Here is a 27,770-nt window from a genome sequence, read left to right on the forward strand (position 1 = left end):
AGAAAAAAAATGCTTTCTTGACTGTCTTGAGTCGAACATGTCACATTTCTTAATAAAATACTATGTTAATCTCGATTCTGGTAGGTAGGACGGTTGGGGTGAAAAGTTGCATATCTTTCTAAATTAAAAAACACAGCAACAGAGGCAATTTATAAGAAATATGTTGGAGCAATGGGAAAATTATAAATTGAGATTGCATACATGTCTTGTTTACTAACATGGAACTTAGAATCGGTGTTATCAGGTATAGCAAATTTAAGAAAAAATATAATAAAACAAATACGTTATTTATTAAATTTATTGATAAGAATATAATGTGAAAAGTATTTATTGATAAAAAAGATCTAGGGGGATGCTCAAATTTTGCCACTTCAAATAAATTTATAGTTCACCTTCTTTGACCTTTCAAATACTTCTCTAGAAGCAATTCCAGCCTCTGGATGGGACCACCTTGATCTTTAGGCGTCACCTAAAAAGAAAATCTATGAAGCAAATGCATATGCCACAGATTTATTCTTGAATAGATACGAGATAAATGTACTGCATTGTAATAAACGTATTATGTTCACATAATAAATGTTGTAATACACAAGCAGGTCATTGCAAACCATGCCACCAGACAAAATTAATACAGAAGCAGACCTAAACCCAGTTTTATACACCCAACCCCCCATAAAAAGGGCATTTTTCAAACTTGCGGGGGATTTAGTTGAGGGGCCAAAATTATAATTTTTTCAATGAAAATACCCTAAAAAAGTATTTTTTGAAACAGAAATGACCAAAAAAGGCACTTCAAAATCCAGAAGGGGTGGCGAAAAATCTAAGGGCCAAAACTAATTCTGCTTCAACGCCTGCTTTATCAACGTAGTAACCTATTCAGGACGTTCAATTTACGTTAAGAAATTGTGCCGGATCATTGAATATTTGACAACATTTGTTGTATGATATGGTACTCTTATCAAGAAAAATAGTTTTATGAAACCTGGTTAAACATGCCGGCGGCATTGAAGGAAAAGTCATCAGAGCTTGTAAAGTCATAGATTATCTGTGGTCTATTACAAATTAATTAATTTGTTAAATTAATACAAATTACACCGATCTATAGAATAAATTAACTGTCTAAATTAATGTAAAAAGCAGAATATAGCACTGCATTTTGAAGTCCCTACCGGCAGTACTGATCTCATTTTAATGGCACCTCAACCAGGAAGTGCAATGGAAAGTTGGGGGCCAGCCTTACTGTGCTTTCGCACGCCTCTCCTGCTTACCTTCCTCAGTTGTCTCCAGATACCCATTCAGATCTGGGTCGAATCTGGCTAAGCTTACAGAGTCACGGCAGTGAACCCCATTTCAAACCAAATGACCTGGAACACTAGGACTCGAACCCCTGTCTTTACGGACAAAGGATTTCGAGTTTAGTGTGCTAACTACTCATCTATTAATATGATCTATTAAATTAATTAATATGACCTATATAATCAAACGTAGCCTATATATAAACTATGAGTGATAATATGATAACTGATAAAGAACTGAACCCTGGATTCACTTGGGTGCGTTGTTTTCTGATCAAAATGGCTCAAGTGTGAGTATTCATCAAGACAACTGATTAAAGGTGCACTACATGGAAGTCTGAGAGAAAAAGGGGAAGGGAAAAGAAAATAAAAAAAACGTCAAAATGAAAGTTGATGAGGATTCAGGAATAAAAAAAAAAGTTAAAAGAGGATCCAAGAATACAGAAAAATTAGATGAAGATCAAGGAATATACTAAGCCTGCATGATTTTGAGAAATTTAAACATGGCTTCAAAATGATTTTGAAAAAGTATCACGCAGAAATAGACCATTAGTGTTGATATTTTAAAATTAATATTTAGTGATATTAGTTACTCCAAGTGTTTTATTGTATATGTGTGTGTATTTATTTGCGACAGTTTTGTACTTTGTAAAAACAATAATAGATATTTGTTTTTATTCTGGCGGTTTTGTTCATTGACCATATGTTTAAACTTAGATTAATAACTGAGAAGTCCCTGAATTACCAAACGTTTTAGTTTTCAGTTTTATGAACACGCATTTGATATAGCTCATAGAAAGCTTTAGTAAGGATACTATCTTTGTGTGATACACAGAATAAGCATATTAAAGAGAATAGTATAGAATTACTGTAACATCATTTATGTCTGTAAACTACGGTTATGAAATATACATGAAGTATGCGGTATATGAAGATACAGTTTTTTTTGCCAAAAAATGACTTTATTTTAGATACTGTATTTTTTAAATTACATTTCCTTTAAAATCAACCCTTAAACAGTTCCCTGTGATGTTCCGATGCCTCGATAGCGGTGAAAAAAAGGAGAAAAAAAGGAGGTGAAAAAAAGGAGAAAAAAAGGAGGTGAAAAAAAGTAGAAAAAAAGGAGGTGAAAAAAAGGAGAAAAAAAGGAGGTGAAAAAAAGGAGAAAAAAAGGAGGTGAAAAAAAGGAGAAAAAAAGGAGGTGAAAAAAAGGAGAAAAAAAGGAGGTGAAAAAAAGGAGGACCGCGATAGCGGTCCTCCTTTACTAGGTTACAGCTGCCGCTGCAACCACAATAATATTGCTACGGTTAAGGAAAAGAGTGAGTTTAGCAGTCAGTCGTATGGAATCAGGATTTAAGGGTTATGTCCTACTCCAGTTTATACGGATTTCTTTGTTGATTTTTTCCCTAAGGAGCAGGGAATGACTTTTCCCTGCAAAAACTACAGAAGAATGTTGTATCTTCATTCTTATCCATTTAAAAAAAATAGTGAACTTTTGGAGTTTTTGAAAGTTCAGGTGAAACAAAGGTGTAGAAGCTGGTGTTAAGAAAACTAAGTTAAAACCTTAATACAACATTAGTAAATATGTTAGATGCACCAAAGATGTGAAAATTTGATAGAAACAGGGTGCTTCTTAACAATTGAAAAAATTTGGAAAAGCAGGAAGATAAGCTTTCAAATAAGATTACAATATCGGAGAACACGGTAGTGACAGTGGTCATTAATTAACGAAAAGTTCACAATAAAACACATTTTCACCCGTTCCCCCTTGACAAATTTTGGGTATATTCATGCCTGAAAGCCAATATTTCCTAAGGTTTTTCTTTTGTATATGTCACAATTATGAACATTTTTATTTGCTAGTGTTGTCACGCTGAACAGTGTAAATAAATAAGCAAAAAAATTAGTTAATTTACTACTGCTACAACTACTCACATATAAACTTCAGGACCAAGCCATCTGAGACCAACACAGCTGTGCACAGATCTCCTCCATCCCAATCTATTTAAAAATTCCCTCTTTAAATCCTCTCAAAAAGTATCAATTTCCTTTAAATCCTCCCTTACAACCCCTTCCTATCCCATTCGGGGACGACCTCTTTTTCGCTTTGCGCTTACATGGTTGTTCGAAAAGGATGCTCTGTCATCCAATCCTTCAAAGGATGAATTAATGCCAATCTGTCATCCTTCATCCACAGAATGTGTCCTACCCGTCACAACCTTTCTCTCATTACAGCCCTAAAAAAAAAAAAGGTAAAATATACGGCACTAGACTTCTTAAAGTCCGAAACGGCAGTGCTGATCTCCATCTCAAGGTCCTTCAGCCAGAAAGATGGGGCCAGTCATCCTGTGCTTTCACACATCCTTCCTGTTTACCTTCCCCGGATTTATCCAGGTACTCATCTAGAGCTGGGTTGACTCTGGCTGAGCTTAAAGTCACGTCACTGAAACTCGTCCTAAGAAGGGGGATACAGTGACATTTTTCGTAAGGCTTACTGTTTGAAATACTGTCAGTCAGACGGAAACACAAACGATTCCGTAATCAATTCCTCCGGAAAAATCTAACAAATCTTTCTATGTATTTCAAAGCGCCCACGTGACAACACTCTTTGTCAGTGAAAACTCAAACATAAAAATGTGTCTATTCTCTAAGACAACTACATCTTATAAGAAAACATACTCTTTATTAACCTGTTCGGTGCCATATGTTTTTAGCTTTTTGGCTGAATTTCAACCTCGTTTCTTTTTCACCTGCTACCGACTAAAACTACGTAACTACATCGGGAGTTTATTTTTTAATTTGAATTTCTGTTTTTTTCTGTCTTGAAAATATATGTTTAATTGTGCAAGTTTCTGCTAAATCAAATCTAATAGTAGGATTTTCATGATCTTTGGCATATTAAGTATTCTACTCCGGGACCACCCAGGAATATCTCGAGAATTTTCATTGATTTTTTTTGGCTGTAAACTTGTTTTTAGAGGAGAAACGGAGGCATTGGAACATTCTTAATGTTGAGTATCACAATGATAATCAAACCGGAAAGACCTTATAAAGTGACAGCTGATAGAACCAATAGATTTAGCGGGAGGACCATTCAGAATTTAAAAAAAAAAAAAAATTAGAACCAGTATATTTTTTTAGAAGGGAGACTTTTGCCTCCTAAAAGAATCCATCAATAACAAGAACTTTTATTATAAGCCAAATACAAAACAGTACTTATAAATGCAAAATAGTAAACAAAAAACGAATACAAAACAGAGCTTTAAGCACACATCAATTTGTAAGATCAAAACTTATAAAAATAATCATCTTTCCACTTCTCAAAAAACAAGAATTTGATTTTGGACCTTTTTGGGTTATTCCTCCTGCTAGCTCTTGCGTAAGGGCACATTGTTTTGTCTGACACGGTACGTAATAACTGTGCCATATCGACGTTATCAAAGTCGAAGTTCTCCGTCCATCGCTTTCGTGGTCTGCCTTGTGGACGAGGGTCACGAAGAGATCCTTAGAGGGCGATTTCCGGGAGGCGGCTCGGCTTAATTTACTTGGCGTGGCCGAAACAGCACAGTTGTAGCTCCTTGATGTCACTGAGAATGGGTTTAGTAGAATGGGTACGCTTCCACATTTGTGCAACGGTCAGTATACTTGATTCTAGCAACGCAACAGAGGCATCTCATCTCGAGAGCAAAAATTTATCTTTCGTCTTCGGTTTTCAGTGCCCAGGTTTAGCATCCATACCTTACTATAGGAATTAATAAACTGTTTAAAAAAAAAAAAAAAAAACTTGAATAACTATCCTTTCTTTATCACTTCTCTAATATAATTGCAAACCTAAAAGATTGTCCTTATTGAAGTCGTCTACAGTCAGTGGCGTAATTTTGTCAAAATCCTGGGGGCGGGGGGGGGGGACAAAGTTGGCGCCAATTTTCCCAAATCAAGTGAAAATGACAGTGAAAACTGAAAAATGAGTAATATATGACCATAAAGGCAAAGATATACTAAAGAAAAACTAACGTGTTTCTCTGGATATTTGAATTATGCAGGCTTGTCTTAATTCTGACAAGATTTTTTGCAGAAACAACATTTCAGCTGGGGGGGGGGCAAACTGAGGTCTGGGGGCAAACTTGGGTCTGGAGGGGGCAGTTGCCCCGTGTCCCATAGCAAATTACGTTCCTTTCACAGTCCTTTCCATGGTTCCAAACTGACACAATATAAAGCTGTTTCTGGTGCCAACTTCCATGTAAGGATAGCAAGAAAAGCTAATTATGAAAAACAATCGAAATAATCTCCTGTCTTTATCAGTTTATAAATGTATTTACAAACCTAAATGATCGTCCTTTAAAGTCGTCTACGAGATCCCCAGTAACTCTAGGGTTTCGAACTGAAAAAGTATATACCTGTTTCTGGTCCTAGCTTCAACATGAAGATAGTAAGAAAATCTAGTCGTAAAATACTTACTGCTTTAATCCGTGGTAAGTATCTTTCAGCCAGGTAAGTTAGCAAATCAATCGTCGTTTTAGACTGCACTTGTAACAGTTTTGGACAGCATACTTCAAGATTAACATTCAGCAGTGTCGCAGTAATATCTAATTCTGGTTCTAAAAAAAAAAAAGTTGAATGTCAAAACAGTATTTATTATAGAAATTTATGAAAAGATCTTCGTGAGTATGACGCTCAATTGCGAGGGGAAGGGGAGGGCCAGCAAATGAATGTACAAAAAAATCCATGTCCGTAAACTATCCTTTCTTACCAAATTGACCCCAACCGCCCCGGAAAATGTCACCTGAAATATTTTAAAATCCCTTCACTTTTCTATTAATTGGTTCTTTAAGAATTTCCTTTATTTTATTATTTTTATAGAATAATTTTAGAACATAGAAAACATATTTTTTCTATAATCAAGCAGGAATTTATGGAACCACAAAATTTCTGATTCCACCATAAACCTGATTTTAACTGTAAAATTCATTACATTACTTCAACACTAACCTAAACAAACCATTGTTACTGTAAAATCTAAAACCAATTAAAAACACAGTTAAGTTCACGATTCAACGAGCCGATTACTATGTGTGACTCATTAACGAGCTAATTAAACTACATAGCTGTTGAGAGAAGACAACTTCCTTCGGCTCTCTATTAGGCATGTTAAGTGCACAAAATTCAAGGATGTATTCTTCTTCTTGTTTGGAATTTCATGGAGACGCTTTCACATAATCTCTTCACTCGAATCAAATTCCGAACCCTGCAGTGTGTTGCTGCCGCCAATTTCATCAAGAATCTCGTATCAACAAGCTGAGATCAATCCCACTACACTACTGCAGGACAAATACGATGCAAGCGATTATCTATCTGAGTAAGGAACATTTTTGCAAAAGGTTGAGAATATGTTGCATTGAGCAGATTGCGAATTGAAAAACTGGATTAGAACAAGCTTACGGAAAAAGGTACCTTGTACAGAGGAATTTATAAAAATGAGTGTTATTAACTCATTTTTATTACATCCTCGTTGTATCTATACGCACTAATAAAATAACCCCTAATTTTATGAGTCATGCTGTAAGCAAATTACTTTTGACTCTTAATCAGGGCACTTGAGCTTTCATTTTACATTTGAATGAGAGCTCTCCTGAGTTTCTAAGACCATCCCTTCTATACAACATGGTCAGAAGAAAAACAAATATATAGAGGTTACAGTATTCTTTACTAAAGCGCCACCAAACTTGTGGTGGCACTTTAGTGGTCGCCATAAATGAAGATCACTCTATACCTGTTGTTCATTTGAAAAAATTTACATATGCCAATACTCTTACCCCAGAAAAAAAAAAATCACATTTTGACCTATTTTCAGGAAATGGACCAAGATGAAGTTGACTTTTCACTTACTGCTTACTGCAATGAAGATTTGATAGTTTTCTAGATCCTTTCCTAGAAAAAAACCTTTTCTAGTCTCCAGTTTTACCCTCCTTTGGCCAATACTTACTAATATACTCTTACCTATACTCTACTATTATTACCAATTATTATCTTAACCTATTACCAATTATTATACCCTATTATTATTGTTTCTAATAATATATCATTAATAATATTCTAGTTATTACTATTAATGCTATTATTATCTATAATTTTCAGATTTATCTATAATCTAAAAATTAATAATAATTTAATAATTACCACACCATACTCTTACCAAAAAAAAAGATCACACTTTGGCCTGTTTCTAGGATATGAACCAAGGATGAGGTCTAATCTTCACTTACTATTTACTGCAATGAATATTTGATCCGGGTTGCAGCGGTAGCTAGCAACCTATCAAAGGACGATCGCGTCCCATACCAAGAAATAAAACAGCCAATAACTTTTAAAAAATAAGTGTCAGATAAAAAAAAAGCATATTATTAAAATCTACTTGTCTGAAACCCCTATTAAGGAAACTTACAGTCCCTTTGCTTTAACAACAAGGAAAATCCATTAGCTTGAAAAACTACAAAAGTGGCTGTAGTCACAATAATCTGCATCAATAACATCTTTTTTTTCTTTCCTTTTTTTTATTCTCCGCAGCTAGAGGAGCATTGGAACATCATAGAGAGCTGTTCAATACCTCTACATTTTAGTAAGATCTATATCGAAATGAAGTAAAGAGTTTAAATTGTAGAGGTATGAGGAACAAATTTAGCTTTATATTCCTAAAAAAACATTCCCCGAAAGTTTCCTCGGATTATTCATTTGAATATATATTAAAGTTTGAAAATGTAGAAATCATTGAAATTACATAAAGGATCGATATAATATATTATAAAAGTGGATTATGTAAGTTTCATCTGTATAATAGTTGTAGAGTTAGCAGAAATTTTTATATAACCAATCGGTACAGTTAATTATAAATCATAGTAGAGAACGAACTCTAATTATATAGCAGAGAATATCTAAACTGTGGTTGCTGCGGTATCTACAGCCTAGTAAAAGGTGAACACGTCCGATAGTAACAAAAAGAATAGCCCAAAACTTCTTTAAAATGGTTTCAGATCTAACCACATAGTAAATCGTTAGAACCGCCCTGTCCGAGAACCCTATCTAGGAAACTTACAATCCCTTGGCTTGAACAACAAGAAAAATCCATTGGCATGAAAGACAAAAAAAAGTGGCTGGAACCACGATTTTCCGCATCAAAAGCATCTTTTTCCGTCTTTTTCTCCGCAGCTAGCAGAACATCAGGCGGTAGCTAGCCCCTTAGTAAGATACGATCCCGTCCCATCCTACTAAAAAATATATTAGCCCATAACACCCAAGAATAGGGTCAGATCAAAACATGAAATACAGTATTAAACCGGCTTGTCCCGAAACCTTATAGTAGATAATGAGCCTTGGTAATAGTAAAGGACGAACTCTAGCCTATAATGATTGAAATATTAAGTAGTAAAGAACGGACTCTGGCCCAAAGTAATTGAAATATTAAAATAAATCCTAAAATGTAAGATGATTCAACAAACTCATCTTTTGACAAGATAATATAACATAGACACCATTTAAAATATTGATGTTTTTACTTAAGATGTTTTGATTAGTAAATAGTAGTATTATTTGAATAGTAGTCAGTAGTTTCAATGTGTATTACTGACATGGCTGGACGTCTTCACTGCATGCTGGACGTCTGAACATCAAAAATGGAATATGATTGAAGCAGAAGTTTTATATTAAAGTTATAGTAAAGAATAAATGTATTATACAACAAATTACTACGCTAAAAGTCGAGGATGTGTAAAAAAAAATGGTTGCAGCAGCTGATGCAGCCTATTAAATCATTGTTGGAGCTGTAGCGGCAAAATAGTACATATTAAAGAACATAAAAAGAATATAGTATAAAACAAACCCAGAATATAGTAAAGAAAAAACCCATAATACAGCTATCAGGTTTACAGCGGTAGCTAGCAACTAGGTAAGAGACGATCACGTCCCATACCAGGTCTTCCACGCACTTATTACCTCCAAAATAGTTGAAAAAGTGACTTATGGCACGAAAAAAGTGCCCAAATAGTGACCAAAATAATATCAGTTTACAAGGTCAGAAGTACAAATTTTCGAATTCTCAAAGACTTTATGCATCATTCTGAATTATTTATTTTTCATTGTGCTTCTCTTTATCGTTTATTTATGTTAGCGTTACATATAAAGGTACAATGAATCACGGGGAAAGGAAACTTTGATAGGAACGATATATAAAAAAAAACATTGAGATATATGTATCAAACTAAACGGCGTCATCGAGCATGAGATCAGTTCTCCTTAGAATTCTTTTTCAGCAGCAATGAGTTTCCATTCATTTGTAAATGTTATCAATCTTTTTTTTCTGTAGCTGCAACATCTTTGGTATGACTTCAGTTCATCTCTTACTGCCCAAGAACTTTCCAGGATAGCCGGGGCGACATTCTTCCAGATATTGCAGTCAATCCCGTTTTTCAGTCAATCAACCCCCTCTTTTAACACTGTCAGTAACCTATTGTTTTCGACGCATATTTTTCTCGTTGTATTTGTAGGTTTACCTGCAAATTCAACTTTTTTTTTCTTATTTTAGCTCTTCTAGCAGTTTAGCTTCTTCTTGATCAGCTTCACGCTTCTTTCTCATAGCCTCCTCTTGATCGTTTTTTGCGTTCACGCTGAGCTTCAAGATGGTTCAAGTAACTGGCTCGAGCTCCCCTTGCAAGCTTCATCAGGTCACGTGCAATAGGAGCTTTCTTGGGCTTGGCTCCAAACATTTTCAACTGGTTTGGAACATTTTCACGCTGAGCTTCAAGATGGTTCAAGTAACTGGCTCGAGCTCCCCTTGCAAGCTTCATCAGGTCACGTGCAATAGGAGCTTTCTTGGGCTTGGCTCCAAACATTTTCAACTGGTCAGAAATTGTCAGCTTCACAATCAACGTTCTTTCTCCCATTGCTGCTCTCTGTTTGGACATAATCTTTCCTGATAGAGTGCTCTCAGGAAACAGAATGCTGCTTTGACAACGCCTGCAAGGTTTGGGTAATTACGCTTCCCAAATGAACCTTCACGACACAGGAAATTTACCCAATATTCTTCAACTCTCGTCGTAGCTGCCAAGTCTGGATCCTTATCAAGCTACTTAAACTTACACTCGTCATCCGAAACATCTGATCTTGAGATACCAACTTGTAGTTTCGTAGCTATGAAACCAATATCTTTCGAACTTCTTGCTATTTCTCTCTCTGTGGGATGAAAGCATCTGCAGCTCTTCAGAAGTCTGGCAGAGACGCTGTTTAAGGTGATGTATGTTAGTAAGTAGGAAGCTGAAGCTCTGAAGTGTTAACATACCTTCATCAAGAAAAAATTCTTATTACCTTCTTCAACATTTTTCAGGTAGACATAAGACAACACGATGTTCGCTAGGCTCTTCATATTTGACAAATCGTCAAAAAGTTTAGCATCTAGCCTCTTAGCCATTGTTTCAGCATTCTTTTCCTTCAAGATACGTCTAGACAGCACTAGTATGAGCTCCCTTAGCTCTGCAAACAAGAGATGGATCAGTGGTCCATCATGATGAAGCTTTTCAGTGAACTCTGCAAAGTAGTCAACACTGTTTGCAATAAATTGACATTCTGCCTTCATGGTTGGACTCTTCAGAAGATTTGCAACCAACAGATACGAGTTCGAATTCATAAGTCTTTTGGTTTTCTTAGAGATAAACTTCGGAAAGTACTCAATCAATGGTTCCCATTCCAAGAGAAACCTTCGCGAAGCTGGGCCAAGTGTAAGCCATCAGGTAGAAATGTGCTGTATAATCCCTACTGTTGTTACATTCATTTCTTGCTGTATCTTCCGAAAGTCCTCTAATTTAGCTAGCCAGCCTTAAGAGAAATAGCATACTGCTATCACCAACTATGAAATATCGTCTGCAACAGCTTCTAGTCTCTTTCGGAAAGTACAACATGGATCCTGAATGTACCGATATCTAACAATCCTTTGCATTGATCTCCACTATATTGAACGTTTTAACTGTTCATCAAGCGCCAAACTTTCTTATTAAGAAAATATCCGTCACTCTTTATCATAAGGAGGTTTTTGAGACTTAAATTGGTTTCATCAATTACCTATATAAGCTCACATTTTAAATCTTCTGCTTTTGCGTGAACAACAGACAACCGTGTTCGCTTTCTCAGACCAGAATTGAATCGAACCTGAAACTCTTTTTTACTAGCTTTATTTGTCGTCTCATAAAACTCAATAAAGTAGTAGGCACCATTTAGATCATTAAATATCATCCTCCTAAAGTGATGCGACAGATTGTCGGTTATGATGTATGCAAGGTTATCTGTTCCAAGAGCAAAGTCCTTGAGCATCCCATAACCAAACATTGCTTTGAAGGTAGTTGCAATACTGCCACAAGACATAGCAAGAAGATTCGCCGAGACCGTTTTTAGTGCCTAGAAAAGTTCAGCTTGCAAAGTGTTGTCCTTCAAGCAAATGAAGGGTAAGTGAGAGTTAGAAGGCAAAGAGTTTCCAATAGCGTTAGCGTGAGAAGCTACTGCCATCTGTAGCTGCAAAGGATTTAACTTATTGCACATTTTTGCTGATGACCCTCTGTTCTAGCGTGCTGCTCCAGAGCTTGTATGCCTTTTGAGCAGCTTAATGTACAGATACACAAGCTGCAGGAAAATGCAGCAGCATCACTGATCACTTCGGTACGCCAATCTTTACAGGGTCAACCAGAGCGATTATCTTTTGACAGCCATTACTTCAAAAATATGCACTTCCCCATTGTGCAGGTCTCACTTCAATACGACGTTACTGAAAAAAAGAAAAAGAAAATAAAATATAAGCTCAATTTCATTTGAAAATAAAAACTATCTTTATTTTATCACATATTTGATCCAGAAAAACTAATTTCCATGAAAATTACAATCTTTACATGCGTCAAAATTACAGATATACATATCCATTAGAAAGTTTTATACTTGATGCGGGATCAGATGTGCCACCACATCGAAACTCGCGAATAAGGAACAGGGCAGGTTGTGCATGAAGAACTACTAAGGGGAAGGCAAATAGTGTCAATTATAGAATTACTTCAAAGATACTGCGCAAACTCATCTCTATCTACCTCCTTCTGAAAGGACATCATCTAATAGCCTAATCTCGGACTCCAGCAGCAAGAAACGTTAATCCCTTTCGCTGCTCTCACTTACATACAACAGCTTTATATAAAATTAAAACCAGAATAACACTTCTAAGGGATCCAAGAAGACAGCCCTCAGCCATTTATGCTGTGGTGACAACAAAGTCTTCTGTTGTTGAATTTGTACCAAGTAGAGACAATGAGTAGTACTGTAGTCTTCTCATTTTGGTTGAAAATCAAATATTGGGACTTACCTTGTTAGCTACGGATGTTATGTCTGCACAAAAAAAAATCCTGAGTTAAGACAGGCTATATACTTGGAGACAGCCTCTAAAAGTGATTAAATAAAAAAAAGACGTTTTTTCAACTGAAAGTAAGAGCAACATTAAAACTAAAAACGAACAGAAATTATTACGTATAGAGGGGATTTCCCCCTCCTTAACACCTAGCTCTTTACGCTAAAGTTTTTAGTATTTTAAAAAAGCGTCTTATTGTTCTAATTAAACGGCCCTTGTATTCCAGGCGTCATTTTTACAGAATTGGGACAAAATTCTAACTTCAGCGTAAAGAGTAAGGCGTTGAGGAAGGGGAAACCCCTTTATATACGTAATATTTTCTCTTCGTTTTAAGCTTTAATGTTGCTCCTTTCTTTCAGTTGAAAAAACTTATTTTTTTATTTAACTTCTTATCGTTTTAAAAAAAAAAGCCAGGAAATCTGCCCCCCCCTCGACGGAGAAACCCCCTCCTCACGGAAATATCCTCTAAACAATTCAATCCCGGTGAAATTTTTCCCCGGACAATTACTCTTAATCACTCTGCGCGTAAAACTGAGACGGAAAAGAGAAAGCAAGACACATAAAAAGAATTTTGTACAAGATTTCTGGCAAATTTCCCCAGTGTATAATTTTCCCTGACAAGTTCACTCCCTGGAAACTTTCCTACCCATAGAAAATTCCCCCGTGGAAAACTCGCAGCAGAAAATTTTTCCCCCCTCCGTCCACCCAAAAATGTATGCATACATCCGAATAATAAATACTATGCACAAGTATTGGGCAAATTTTGTAATTTAAAGACCTTTCCCCTGGGGCTGTGGGAGGGGGGGGGGTCATGTTATACCCAAATCCATAGTTATTGGGCCTTTCAACTATGATGAACAAAATAGCTATCACAAATTTGAATCGGACGAGTTTGGGAAAAAGGGGAAGGGGCGGGGGTCTAGTTACCCACCAATTTGATGGTCACTTAAAAAGGGCACTAGATCTTTCAATTTCCGTTCAAATGAGCCATCTCCCGATATTCCAGGACTACTGGGTCGATACGATCACCCCAGAAAAAAATATTAATAATAATTTCGAAAACCTTTTTTTTCGAAAATCGGGAAAATTTTCTCAGGCTTGGAACCTTTGATGGGTAAGACTAAACTTAATGAAATTTATATATTTGAAATCAGCATAAAAGGCGATTCTTTTGATATATCTGTTGGTATCAAAATTCCGTTTTAGAGTTCCCGTTACTATTGAGCTGGGTCGCTCCTTACATACAGTTCGTTACCGCGAAATGTTTGAAAGCCGAGCAGCGCAAAGAAAAATGCCTTTTTTTTCTCAAATCATTCCACCCTAAATGGGGCTTGCATTGGCCTGGAACATAAATTCTTGGGAAAAAACTTAGCCAATTCACAAAAAAGTGACCTTAGTGACTATTTCTCGAAAATAGTGACAAATAGTGACCAGCTTTAAGAATAGTGACTTTTAGTTGAAATAGTGACCACGTAGGAGCCCTGCCATGCAAAGAAATACCATAGCCTATGACTCTAAAAAATAATGTCAGATGAAACAAGAAGTGTACTATTAGAACTACCTTGTCCGAAACCCCTATACAGGAAGCTTACAGTCCCTTGGCTTAAATAACAAGGAAAATCCATTGCCTTGATATTTTTCTAGAACCTTACCTCTTTCGATTGTCAAGGCAATCCATTTGAGGGCCATAACTAAGGGCATCACATTCTGATTGGGGCAGATGAAAAGGGAAAAATACAAACGAGAAGCTCCTCCCATCCGCTCCAAAAATTTATTTTGCTCCTCAATTTTCCCATCTTTAGAGCGATATCCCAGACACCTGAAAAAAAAAAATAATTAAAAACTTTTCCGCATGCTGACCAATGGTCTGCGTTGCACAGTTGCACCGATCGTTGCAGCGATCTCCTGATTCGATGCCTTCGGCCGGGAGTGCAATGCGTGGTTAGGGGCAAAACATTCAACGCTTCCCGCGTCCCCCCTATTTTCCAGGTACCCATTTAGAGCTGGGTCGACCCCGGCAGAGATTACAGAGTCACGCCAAAACTCAAATCCATGACCTCAAGATTTCAAGTCCGGAGCACTAACCACTCGGCAAGGACGGCTTAAACAATAAAAAAATAAAAAAGGCAAACATGAAAAACGGCATATGGAAAACAGGTACAAAATTAGCTTAGAAAACATATAACGCATCATTCGTTAAGGTTTTGCATCAAACACGGGGTTCTCAGACATGCTGAATTTTTTAAGTGCGAATTTCCTTACTAAAATCATACAAAATTAAATCTTCATAAAAATTACCACTTTGAATAGCCATAAAATTTGATTCTGTTTCAGTGGGCATTTAAAAGTGAACTATTTACTATAAACAAATTACTTTAAATCCAAATGATTTTTGGCATAAACGATTCACATTTTGAGCATTAGACGAACGTGGACCAGTTTAGAAGAGAATTTTCGTATACTATGAGCACATCAAGCTAATCTTTAACCAAAGTAAAACTGAATTCCTTGTTTTTAATCAACATAGTAAAGAGTCAGTCTGGCTATTTCTAGATGACCATGTCACTCTTGAGCAGGATGAACTTACCTTAAAGTACATATTGAGAATACTTGCGCATAACCCAAATTGTATTGACAGATGTTTTTGTGACTAAGACTACAAAAGCTTATGGTCTGCTATTTTCTGTGAAATCTAAATTTAGTCACTGTATATTGGCTTTCGTGGACACTACTTGTGTAGCCCTGCATTTCCTAGTTTTTTCACAATTTTGGCCGTTTTCCACGGAGGATGATGTAGCAGTTATTAGGACGTGTTTTTATAAATATGCAAAGTACCTACTTCGGGTGCCTCTTTGGACAAGTGACCTCACCGTATCAACCAGATATGGAGTTACTAGCCCCCTTGATGCTATCCACAGAAAAAATTAAACATATCAAAAGCGGCTAAAATCTGGAAGCACTTTTTTAAATGTCCTTTGGTAGGCTAGTCGTGTTGTTTAAGTGTTGATTTGTGTTTATTGTTTTAATCTCTTTCCTCTTTTTTTTCCACTCAAATAGTTATGTTTTGGGAGTTCAAGGTGCTAGAATAGGCTTGAAAATAAACGTTAAGAAGTGGGAGCAGTGAAAATTTCAAAAGTAGAATAGCCAAGGCTCAGGGTATTTTTTACAGTTAAAAAAAAGTTCGGAAGAATAAGAAGATAAGTCTGTCAACCAAGATTAGAGTACTGGAAGCTACAGCGATGAGAGTGGTCAAATGTGGCTCTGAAGCATGGGTCCTCCGAAAAGCGGATGAATATTTGTTAAACGTTTTCCAGAGAAATTGCCTGCGGATTGTTCTGGGTACTCGACTGAATGACCGTATTTCAAACGGTAGGCTGTAAAAAATGTGTGGTTCCATCCCGCCTTCTTTAGTAATGAGGAAATGTTTAAATCGGCTGGGGTCTGGTTGGCGTATGGAGAATAGTGTGTTTCAAAGAATTGTCCTTGTCAGACAACCCTCTAGAGTTTAACGCAAAGCCGCCCCTCCGCGGTTGGAGTGGGAGAATGTCATAAAGATTTATAGGAAATAAGAACTTTCTGGGAGGGTGGTAAAGAGGCAGGCTTTGAATAGATTGGGCAGGAGGAGGAGCGCGCATAGCTGTGTTTGCCTCAGGTGGTTTGGTGCTGAGGTGAGTTGTTAGTAGTAGTAGTAGTATTTATTTATAATTACAAATATTATTTAATTAATAATATAATATTGTCAGGACATGGAACAAACAAAAAATTAATAATACGTGAAAGAAACGAAACAACATTTCCTTGTGACACGTGGGACTGAACCTGCCACCCCTCGATCAGGATGCACAGCTTTATCCACACCGTCATCGCAATGGGAGAATGAACGTGCGTAGCTGTGTTTGCCTCAGGCGGCTTGGTGCTGCGGTGAGTTGTTAGTAATAGTAGTGACAGTTGTGTGATTTTGTGCGTTAAGATAAGTAATAAAATTAATTAATAAAATAACTGCACACATACATACTGCACATACATACTGCACACATGCATAAAATCCACTTCTTGATGAATAGAATTCTTCACAATCCCCTTCTGAGCCATTGGGATTATAAAGAAAACTTACCTTTATTAATGAAAACTTGCTTTTATTTAATTTATCTTTATTTATTTCATTTTTATCTTCGAAACTTACCTTTTAAAATGAAGTTTTCTCTGTGGCTTTTATTTACTCTAATCTGAACTCACTTCTGAATTTAAAAAGAAAAACTTTTAGGAAAAAATTCTAAATTAACACACAAATATTGTTGCAAGTAAAGTATATGAAGGACATACTTGAACTACATTTTACATACTAGAAAAAAAGAAAACAACTGAAAAAATAACGATGCGTAAATACAAATGGTAATGATCAAACGATGAACAAGCTGAAATCTGAATTCAATAGAGAAACGATTCACCCAACTTCCACAAAAATGTAAATTTAGAAAACCGAGAAAGGTCATATTCGTTGAAAATGCACAATAGTTTGACATATTTTTATGTAACAACTTATTAATTTTATAGGCGTCAAAATCTTGTTCGAAAGATGAACAAGACGAAAATCAAATTCAACGGAGAAGCGAATCGCCGAATCTCGACAAAATACGTTTCGCAGAGAAGCCTTCTCTTGAAAAACACATTTTTATGAAACAACTTCTCAATTTTATAGGTATCAATTGAGTCAATTTCGGGCCAATTCTCTATTGCCCCTTTCTATGTACAGGTAGGATTATATTAAAAAAGAAAATGAAAAAAAGATACCGATAATAGTCCTTATCAGATTGGCCTTCAAATTGAGACGGACAAAAGGGCACTAGAAATGGACAAGTTCGGTAAAAGCTGGCAACCATGACCTCCTTGAATTCTGGGTAGTCTGACATCAGGGACGTAATGAGCTTGGCATACATTATGGCAGATTCAGGCTCGTTCACTTTACCTCGCTCCTGGAAATTCGAACAACTATAAGTTCGTTATTGACTGGGGGTTCGTATAAGAAATTTGATGGTAGCTCATCAAAATTTTTACTGCAGAAAAAAAATCCGAAAAACAACAAAAAATACGTCATTTATATGAAAAATAGAAGAAATTACTGAAAAAATTCTTGGGGAGGGCACCCTAACCAGGGTTTTTAGTACTAGAGAAACGTCAAGATATATCGATTTTTTAAGGAAGGAATATTTAGTGCCTTTTTTCTTTTGGCAACCAGTAGGGACGCAAGGATAGGCACTTGAAAAGATGCAAATATAGGTGAGTGAACTTATTGATTAGTATGTGAAAGCATATGAAAAATCATTGAAATATGTAAGACTTCCCACTGAAGGTGCAAGGCCTGCCGCTACCTCTACCCTCTTTTTTTCCCTTATGACATTCCTAACTATCAGTAATCCTAAGTATTTGATAGGTATACTATTACAGACAAGGTGCAATAACCTTAGGAGGAGCATGGAAGGAAGGGGAGGAAACCGAAAACTGGCAGGATCAACTCAAGATACTAGGGTATGTAGGAGTGTCGTTAAAAGTAACGATCACCATCTAGTAGTGTCTGCGGTTAAATTATGGTAACTTCGGGATGTTGTGACGTTGATTGACTCCAGAATGTTAATTTGTAAGAGAATTTCCAGAAGCAGTTGAATATTAAACTGGAGAGTCTAAAATTGGACTATGTAGAAAAGGATGAAAAGGATAGAAATATTGGTAAAATGCTTTAAGTTCAGAAGATCAGAGAATGAGTTTAAAAAAGAAAAATATTTAAATGATAGATCAAATGAAAATAAGAAGAATGTCAGGAAAGTAAAGAAAGCACTACAACATGAATCAAGAGGGTGTGAAGTGGAGGCCAATGATAAATTGTCTAAGATCTAGAAGATGCAGCAAGAGGGAATAATAGTGAAATATTGTACTGAGATGTTAGAAATTGAGAGGGAGTAGACAATCTTAATAAATCGAGAGGGAATAGCTGGACCTGTTCCACTTACCAAAAAAGGTAGTCGCTTTGTCTATATATAAAAAAAAAAAAAAAAATAAAAAAAAAAAAAAAATACGGAGAGGATGCTTTAATTTTTCATGAGATACGCCATAGTCGCCCTATGCTTTCTTACCAATGTCAAGACAGAATATAGTCCAATAATAAATAATAATAATAAAATAAAATGAAAAATTAATAATAAAAATTTCATCCAGCCAAAACTCATTTTAATCTTAATTACTTACCACAAGCTTTTCTGCAATGTCAGAAAACAATATGGTGCAAGAATAAACACAATAATAACAAAAACAAAACAAAAAGAACGATAAAATTTTAGGCAACCGAAATTCAGTTTAATGTTGATTGCTTACCAAAAGCGTTTCTACCAATGTCAAGATAGAATATGGTCCAAGAATAAATAATAATAATAATAATAAAAATTTCATCCAGCAAAAATTCATTTAAATCTTAATTACTTTCCACGAGCTTTTCTGCAACGTCAGAAAAGAATATAATGCAAGAATAAATAAAAAATTAACAAGAAGCAAAACAAAAAGAACGATAAAATTTTAGGCAGCCAAAATTCAGAATAATCTTAGTTGCTTACCACAGCATTTCTACCAATGTCAGAGTAAACGATGGTACAAGAATAGCCTAAAAGTAAAAAAATGAAAGCCAGTTTAATCTTAATTACTTACCAAAAGCTTTTCTACCAAAGTCAGAATAGAACATGGTGCAAGAATAAACTTTTAAAAAATTAAATTTTAGCCAGCCAAAATTAATTTTAATCTTAATTACTTACAACGAGCTTTTCTGCAATGTCAGAAAAGAATATGGTGTAAGAATAAACAAAAAGAAAAATAACAACAAACAAAACAAAATAACTATAAAATTTTAGGCAGCCGAGATTCAGTATAATCTTAGCCTTTCACTGCTAAGCATTTTTACCAATGTCAGAATAAAATATGGTACAAGAACAACCATAGAAAAAGAATCAAAATTTTAGCCAGTCAGAATTCAGAAGAATCTCAATAACTTACCATAGCATTTCTACCGATGTCAGAATAGAATATGGTACAAAAACAAACATAAAAAAAGGATTTAGCCAGCCAAGATTCCGTTTCATCTTAATTACTTACCACAAGTTTTTCTGCTAAGGTCAGAATAGTATGCGGAGCAAGAAAATTAGGAACAGAGAATATTTTGTCCATTTGGGCTACCACAGATCTTCCTGACAGGAGTCGTTTGAGCTTTTCAAGCTTCTCGCCAAATCCTCGTAAGTCAGATGGCGTGATTGTATTCAATATTGTTTGTATAAACGTCTTGGTATTGTCTCGAATATTTTTGGTTGTATCATCTTCACACAGTTTTGATACTGCTTCTTCGTGCTTTCTTAAGAACTCTTGTGAATTTTTATAGATAAGTTCCGTTGATTGTGCTGCAAAAAAAATAGTCAGAAGATCATTTTGAATTTCTAAGCTATAGACAAAATAAACTGGTAATAAACGATAAAATAAAATAAAAAGAAGATAAAAATAATTGAAAAATTGATAAGTAATTAAGTTCCAAAATTTAAACATGCTAAATTGATGCCAGCTTCTTAATGTTTTTAGCTGTATTCCATTAGTAATTTTTCGTCGCAATTTTTATTTCATTAGTATTTTATTTCTTCGTACTTTCTTACGTATTTGTGTGGATTTCTATGGACAAGCTCTGTGATGGTGCTGCAAAAGGAAAGAAATATAAGAAAACCATTTACGATACAAATTTATTATGTCAAATAACACGAGTTAAATGAGACACAAAATATAATTTAATTATTCACACTTCCTTGTCGCTTCTTAAAATGAGACACAAAATATTGTCAAAAAGACAATCCGTATCGGTCGGTAGCCGCGGGCTTACAAGGCTCCAGTTTGTTCTGGTGCCTTGTATTATACCCTGTTCGTGCCGGTTCGGGGAGCAAGCCTCGATGCTTGCTCGACTCCAAAAGCTTCTGTCCAAAGGTCAAGCTGGTGTCGCCTGGCATCAAGTCCTAATAGAGTACTCCAACTACAATCGAGGAAATCTTACCGGGAAGAACTTTTAGTCTCAGTATTACCCACAACAGCTCGTAGTCGGTAGTCTGAGAGCCTTCGTATATCTGGTGCGGTATATCGTTTCGAATGTACTCTTCCGCCTTGTAGACCTACTCCTCCTCCATGTGTGACGACAGCACCTTCCTTGTTTCTCCAACTCTTCACGAGAAAATTATAGTTACTTATCTGGGCGTTACATTTATTGGCAGACCACGTCTCTGTTATGCAGCAAATATCAATTCTAGTGTAATTTAGTCTTGTCAAAAGTTCGGTCACTTTATTGCTTAGAGACTGGGCACTAACAAGGAGAAAAGAGGGGAGGTCGTAGGAGCTAGCTGCTTTTTTCTTCTGATCTACCTGGGGTATATCGCCAGAAAATGCTGGAAGTTTCCCAAATTGTTAGAAAATTTGGTAATTTTGAATTACTAAGCTAGAGGCAAAATAAACAAAATAGGAAGGGTTAAAATAATTGATGAATTGATAAAAAAAAATACAACTTCTAAAATTTATACATATTACAGCCTTCTTAGTATTTTTAGCTTTATTCAATTAGTAATTTTTCTTTGTATTTATTATTTCATTAGTATTTTATCCCTTCGTAGTTTCTTACGTTTTCTCTTGAATCTCTATGGAAAAGTTCTGTTGAATATGCTGCAAAGAAAAAAATATCAGGAGGCCATTTGGAATTACTAAGATATAGACAAAATAAATTAGTATTGAACGATAAAATAAAATAATAAGTGATAAAAATAGTTGATGAATTAATATAAAATTCAATTTTTGAAATTTATATAACTTAAATTGACGCAAGATACTTAGTGCTTCTAGTTTTATTTTATTAGTGATTTCATTTGATTTAATTTTTTCAACCTTGTTGGCACAAACATCTAATAAATGAGCAATAATTGGGCACGTATATATAAAGATATATATATATATATATATATATATATATATATATATATATATATATATATATATATATATATATATATATATATATATATATATATATATATATATATATATATATATATATATATATATATATATATATATATATATATATATATATATATATATATATAAAATATATATATAGGTAATTTTTTTAAGAAAAAGGTGCGCTAATTCTCTCCAAGAATTGGCATACTACAATTCTCTCGTCTGAAAAACGATCTATATGGGTCATGACTTTGGTAATTTGGTTTCACTCTCCCAGCCCCTTTAATATTTTGAAACGTTGTCTGCTGACTGAAATTAGAAATCCCTGAACACAGATACTTGGAATATATGGCAATGAGGTGATGTAACGGAAATTCTACCAGAAGTAATTCAGTTACCTGGACTTTGGAAAAAATGATTATTATATTCAGATGCCATGACAAAAAGAGGGAAGTGGTTTCTTTTTGATATTATTATTACAAGGCACTAGATATTGCAATTTCATTTCTAATGAACCTTTAAACAGCTATCTATATCATTCTAGTGCTCAGCTAGAGGGGAAGAGTACAACAAACACAAATAACAAAACCAAGAAAAAAAAAGAAGACACACAAGCGCTACCCACGCAAAGAGTGACCCCCTTGTTGTTCAAGTCGGGGGGCTGTAAATTTCCTCTCTGGGGTTTTTGACAGTGGTGATTCCAAGGATGCAGTTTCCTATTCAATCAAACACAATTTTCGAGAATTTTCGTGCTACTTTTCGAAATTCCCACAAACTTGTTTTCGCAAAAGAAAACTTTTACCGTAAGATTAATCGAAATATTATTTACCATTCCCGAATCAGCTTCAAATGGCAATTCTTCCTCAATTGGCAATTTTTGGAAAACTCGTTTTTAAGTTGTCGGTTACTATGACCTGTGATTTGTTTTTTACTAGGTTGCCTTACTGGGGCAACCATGATTGTTATGTGCAGATAAGTGACTTAAGTCCACATCTAAACGTTTTGCAAGAGATTAAAAAAAAAATCGTATGTCTTCCCACTGAGCCAAGTTCGATTTCCCTGGTACTTCAAATGTAACAATGTAGAAGATGAAGTGGTAAAAGAAAACGTAAAAAAAACTGTTTCGCATGCTGACCATTGGTCTGCGTTGTGCAGGTACAGATCTTCTGATTCACTGTCTCCGGCCGGGAGTGAAATGCGTGGTTGGGGGCAAATCATCCGAAGCTTCTCGTGTTTTTCCCCCAGATTTCTCCAGGTACTCATTTAGAGCTGAGCCGACTCTGGTTGAGCTTACAGAGTGACACCATTGACCCCCGTTCCAAACCAAATAATCAGCGACGCCAGGACTCGAACCCCTGACCTCAGGATTTCAAGTCTGGAGAGCTAACCAGACTTGTGGCTAGCTCAAGTCTAGTGTGGCTAGCTCAAGTCGGTGAAAATTATCAATTGAAAATCTTAGAACAACAAAGAGAGAAAACAACTCAATGAAGAACAAACAAACAAGACTGCGGCCAGTACAGAGAAAATACAAATAACTAAAACGACGCGGATATTTACCTTATGAAAACGAGGCGTCTTCAACGTAGAAGAAATAAAGATAAAAACTAAAATAAACTAAAAACAAATAAAAGCACCACAAATATTAATAAAATACAATCGTCCCAACTGATCCACAAAGGTCACAAAAGCTAATAGAGTTACTTGGATGAGAACACCAAAGCAACTGAGCAAAAACCTAACGTAAAATATTAATATTGTTCTTTTATAATAAATTGTGTTTAAAATAATATTCAAAATAATAAATAGTTCTTTTATAAATTTAGGCAGTATTTTGTAACTTTTCAGATACCTGTAGAGTTTCAAAGGCCAAACGATAATACTGAAAAAAAAACGAATATTTCGAAAGGACAACCAACTCTTCAACGTGAAAAACAAAAAATATTTGAGGACAATGCCAAAAAAGGGCAGACAAAACAAAAACAAACGCGGAGAGTCAAATATAGTCAGGCTTGTCAATATTGAATTAAAAACTTTTTTTTGTTGTCAAACTCTCGTAAAAAATAAATGAAAACATCCGTGGTGTGAACTGGTGAGGCTGCACCATTATTGGTCTTTCTAGGAAGATCTTTAAATACTTATTTCGTCAAAAGCTTTCTAAGAACACTTATAATAATCTTGTTTTCAGGCCTATATATCAGCTGGAATCACAATATAGCACCAATTGGTTGTTTTCACTTGACGATTATTTCTTTATTCTATTCTAGACTTTTCCTTACCTTCAGAGCTTTATAAGTTTCGTTTTTTTTAAAGATATAGATCATTTCATAACGTAAATATTGGGTAAACAAACAAGTATGTTCTTACGCAAAATAACAGTTTCTTTTTTAGAAGGAGATGGGAGTACTCCTTCCTTCTGTCTTGATTCTTGAATTCTCTGCGCTTGTACCCTTGCCGCCATTTCTTCTTCGGCAGTTCTTTTCACCTCAATATTTGCCTTCTCTGTAAAAAAACAACATATACATAGCAAACATTATTTTTGAAACACAACGCTGTAAATCCTTTAGATAGTACGTCTAACGGTACACAACACATGTTCTGCAGAGTCGTCACCTTCATTAATGGTAATCTTGTAGCCCCTGAATATTAAAATGACCTCTTAAGATATAAATATACTTAATTTATTTGAACATTTACCGAACACTTTTTGCTACCCAGATGGTTCAATGTTGCTAATTTTTGAGCGAAACTCTGCAGGGTAGTTACTCGAGCGGCACCTGAATGATGGTGGCAAATTTTCCATCGGATGGGTACAGACCAACAATTTAAAATCATTTGCAAAGCCATTCGCCACTTCTAGTTTATATATGGGTCTTGAGTTTACACATAATTCGGTTACTATGAGCTAAAATATCATTCTTTACTAGGTTTTCCCCGGAAGGGCAGTCATGAAAGTCAATAGGTTCACAGAAAACACCGCTTATACATCACATACGAAAAAATGAAGAAATACCTTTTGTTTCATTCATTTCTTTTTTGTAAGTTATATATAACTTCTGGTAAATTAGTAACTATGTCAGTTTTGGTTACTTATGACTTCCTGTAGGTATAACTTTTGTAGGTTAGCAATTTGGTAAGTTTGGGTAAGTTATAGCTTTTGGTAAATTAGAAATTATATAAAAAGTCTTGAATACATGAAGACTTCGGGTCAAATCAATGCCTGATACCCCAACCCCCTGGATAAGACCTTGTCAGCATGATAATGTAGATCAGTAGGATTCAACCACGAAAGAATATGCACGGCTCTGCTGATTCTACCTTGAATTGCTACTCAGCAAATGGTTTTGGTAATTATTGCAGAAGTTTGAAAATAACAAATACGAGCTTTTCTTGGAAAAAGTTGTTCTTTTATCTTCATACAATATATAGAAAAACCACAACTAATATTTTTACTTAGGCTTTAACAATAAATATTATATTTTGTCAGGCAATGGGGCTTTTTTTTTTTTTTTTTTTTTGTTTTGTTTTTTTTTTTCAGAAAAAAAAATTCTCAGTTTTCCGTATTATAAATTTTTTTTTATCAGTTTTCCGTATTATTTCGCTTCATAAAAAAAAAAAAAAAATAAAAGGAAAAATTACTATTTGATACTGTTTAGTTTTTTTGGGTCATACAGAGTTCAGTGAGGTTAGTCCTTTTTCCTTTTCCTTTTTCTTCTTCCTTTTCCTTTTCTATTTCCTTCTTCGACTTTTTATCCTCCTTCTTTCTTTTACTGGCTGATAGTAACGTAATTATTACGTTTTTTTGAAAGGATGTTTAGAATATACAAGTTCCCTCCTGGCGATTGATGAATTTCTTTGTGTCTGTAAACACTTATTTACTTATATTTATGAAAATTAATGGAACTACTATTTTCTTGGGGGAGGGTAATTAACCGGGAGACTATCAAATTTGTAACGACCTGAAAAAAAAGAATCTGTTAATTCTTATTTTCCGTTTGGTTTCCAGTGTATATAAAACACACTATATATGCCTCTTAATGACAAGCATTTAACTATATGCTAAGGAACTTTTTTTTAAACTGTGTTTTATACAAAAATGTAGAGTAGTCATTTATTTCCAGAATTACATCAGCTTATACAGCATATAACAGTATATTCAGTTTATAAGATTAAGAATAGTTTATCAAGGCCGTATCCAGGAAGGAGGGAGTTAGAGGTTTGACCCCCCCCCCCCGAAATGTTTTCTGACTCGGCAAAACGTAAAAAAATGGACATAAAAAAATTTTGTTTGCGGTTTTTGAGGTTTTTTTTGTATAAAACCCTTTCCTAAAAAAAATTCTTGTGTACTACCTTGTAGTTTATAGCTTATAAGTCTGTATATTCAGTTTGAGTCTATGGTCTAGTACGTTTTCAGTTCCCTTGAAGCAACTACGCGTGATGCAGAACATGGCACTCCGAGTGTTGACCGGAGATAGCAAAGAAACATCAGTTAGATCTCAATATGTAGGCTACCGTTAAATCATATCGCTCTGTCAGGTCTAGGAAAATTTATCATGAATTATCCATATATAAATATTATTCCAGATTAGTTCCTAAGTGTTAGCTAAATTTATTTACTTCTGGTGAGCACACATGAAATCGTTAGAACTAAATATTTATTTTCAATACGTCATATTGGGCCAAATATTTCGAATAATTTGCCCGAATTCTTGAAAAATCGGCAAATGTGTGCAATTTCCGTAGACGTCCTACAATAATATAAGATAGGGTTATGTCCAAAATGGCCATCACAAACTCACACGGCCAAATTCGCACTTCTAAACCGAGACAAAAAAGATGAGATTAGTCAAAAAGGAGCTTGTGAAAAAAAGAAAAACAAAGCAGAACTTATTAAGGAATTAAAAAATTAAGAAAAGAACAGACAAATTAGTCTTTGTGAATAAAAGTAAAAAAAGTAAAAAGAGAAAAGTAAAATTAAAAAGTAAAAAGTAAAAGTAAAAATTAGTAAAACAAGCTTTACGCAATGGGTGGTAGAAAGGGGATAGGGATGGTGGGGTGACTCATTTATTTAACGAAGTTTTTCTATATCTTTCCGAGGAAAATTTACTCGGGTGCAAATGAAGATTTTTGTTGAAGCAAAACGAGGGAGGTGAGGTGAGGTTTAAGGGAGGAAAACTAACTAAAAGTTATACTAATGTTTTTTTGAGGTATGCGAGGGTATTAAAAAAATTTAACAGTTTTAAACAGTTGGTTTATTTTCGCTATTCAATAGTACTAAATGATTTCAAATATCCTATGGGAATCTACAGCATTCCAGAGTGTTTTTTACTGTTTTCTAAGAATTCAAGGGAATTGACTCAACAATATATATTGATAATCTATAATATATACATAATAACGTATTATTGAATGTATAATAATATAATATTAATATACGTGATAATATAATATGATAATAATGCATAATAATAATAATAAATATATAATAATACAATAATATATATTGACTAAAATATAAATGACAAAATAATCCGCTTCATTAAAGGCTCGTTCCTAAAAACTAGACTTTTTTTATAGATAAGTAATTGCGCATAGGAGGGCAGAACTTACCAACAGCTTTTCGTATTTCTTCTAGTGTTTCATTTGCCATCTTTGTGATTAAAGAGGATTTTTCTGCCGCCTGCTTTGCCAAATTTTGGTCTCTAGCCTTTGCTGTCTCTTGAACCATTTGCTTTTTCAAATCATCAAATTTCGCAAGTAAGGGTACTACTGATGCTTCAAGTAATCTCTTATTCGGACAAGACCTAAAAGAAAGTAAATTAAAAAGGTCAATAAAAAAAGTAGATTATTCCCACCCCCATCAATTGGCACCACTGTATTCAAATAGACTTGTTTCTATCCAAGCACACTTACAGCAGCGTTAATTTCACGACAATTTAGGTGGGGGGGGGGCATGCATTTTATCAATATCTAAAGGGGGGGGGGCAAATTTATCCTTTTCAATTTACAAATGAGAATATCAAAAACGACATTTT

The 27,770-nt window shown here is 34.9% G+C and overlaps 1 protein-coding gene across 1 annotated transcript in view; it reads right to left on the bottom strand.

Annotated features, from left to right (window-relative positions):
* Positions 1 to 297: 297 nt before the first annotated feature.
* Positions 298 to 27,770, bottom strand: part of LOC148954706 (uncharacterized) — a 116,731-nt gene continuing 89,258 nt past the window's right edge. Inside the window, exons 11-17 of the mRNA XM_089087210.1 lie at positions 27,346 to 27,539; positions 24,103 to 24,237; positions 19,855 to 20,153; positions 17,512 to 17,693; positions 14,373 to 14,539; positions 5,754 to 5,893; positions 298 to 469 (exon numbers count right to left, since the gene is read on the bottom strand). Coding sequence (XP_088943336.1) covers positions 389 to 469; positions 5,754 to 5,893; positions 14,373 to 14,539; positions 17,512 to 17,693; positions 19,855 to 20,153; positions 24,103 to 24,237; positions 27,346 to 27,539 — 1,198 coding nt within the window. The 3' untranslated portion in view covers positions 298 to 388. The remainder of the gene's footprint in view (positions 470 to 5,753; positions 5,894 to 14,372; positions 14,540 to 17,511; positions 17,694 to 19,854; positions 20,154 to 24,102; positions 24,238 to 27,345; positions 27,540 to 27,770) is intronic.

This window comes from Artemia sp. Qi Xiang Cuo, chromosome 3, assembly GCF_049724085.1.
Source record: "Artemia sp. Qi Xiang Cuo chromosome 3, ASM4972408v1, whole genome shotgun sequence".
NCBI classification, from domain to species: domain Eukaryota; kingdom Metazoa; phylum Arthropoda; class Branchiopoda; order Anostraca; family Artemiidae; genus Artemia; species Artemia sp. Qi Xiang Cuo.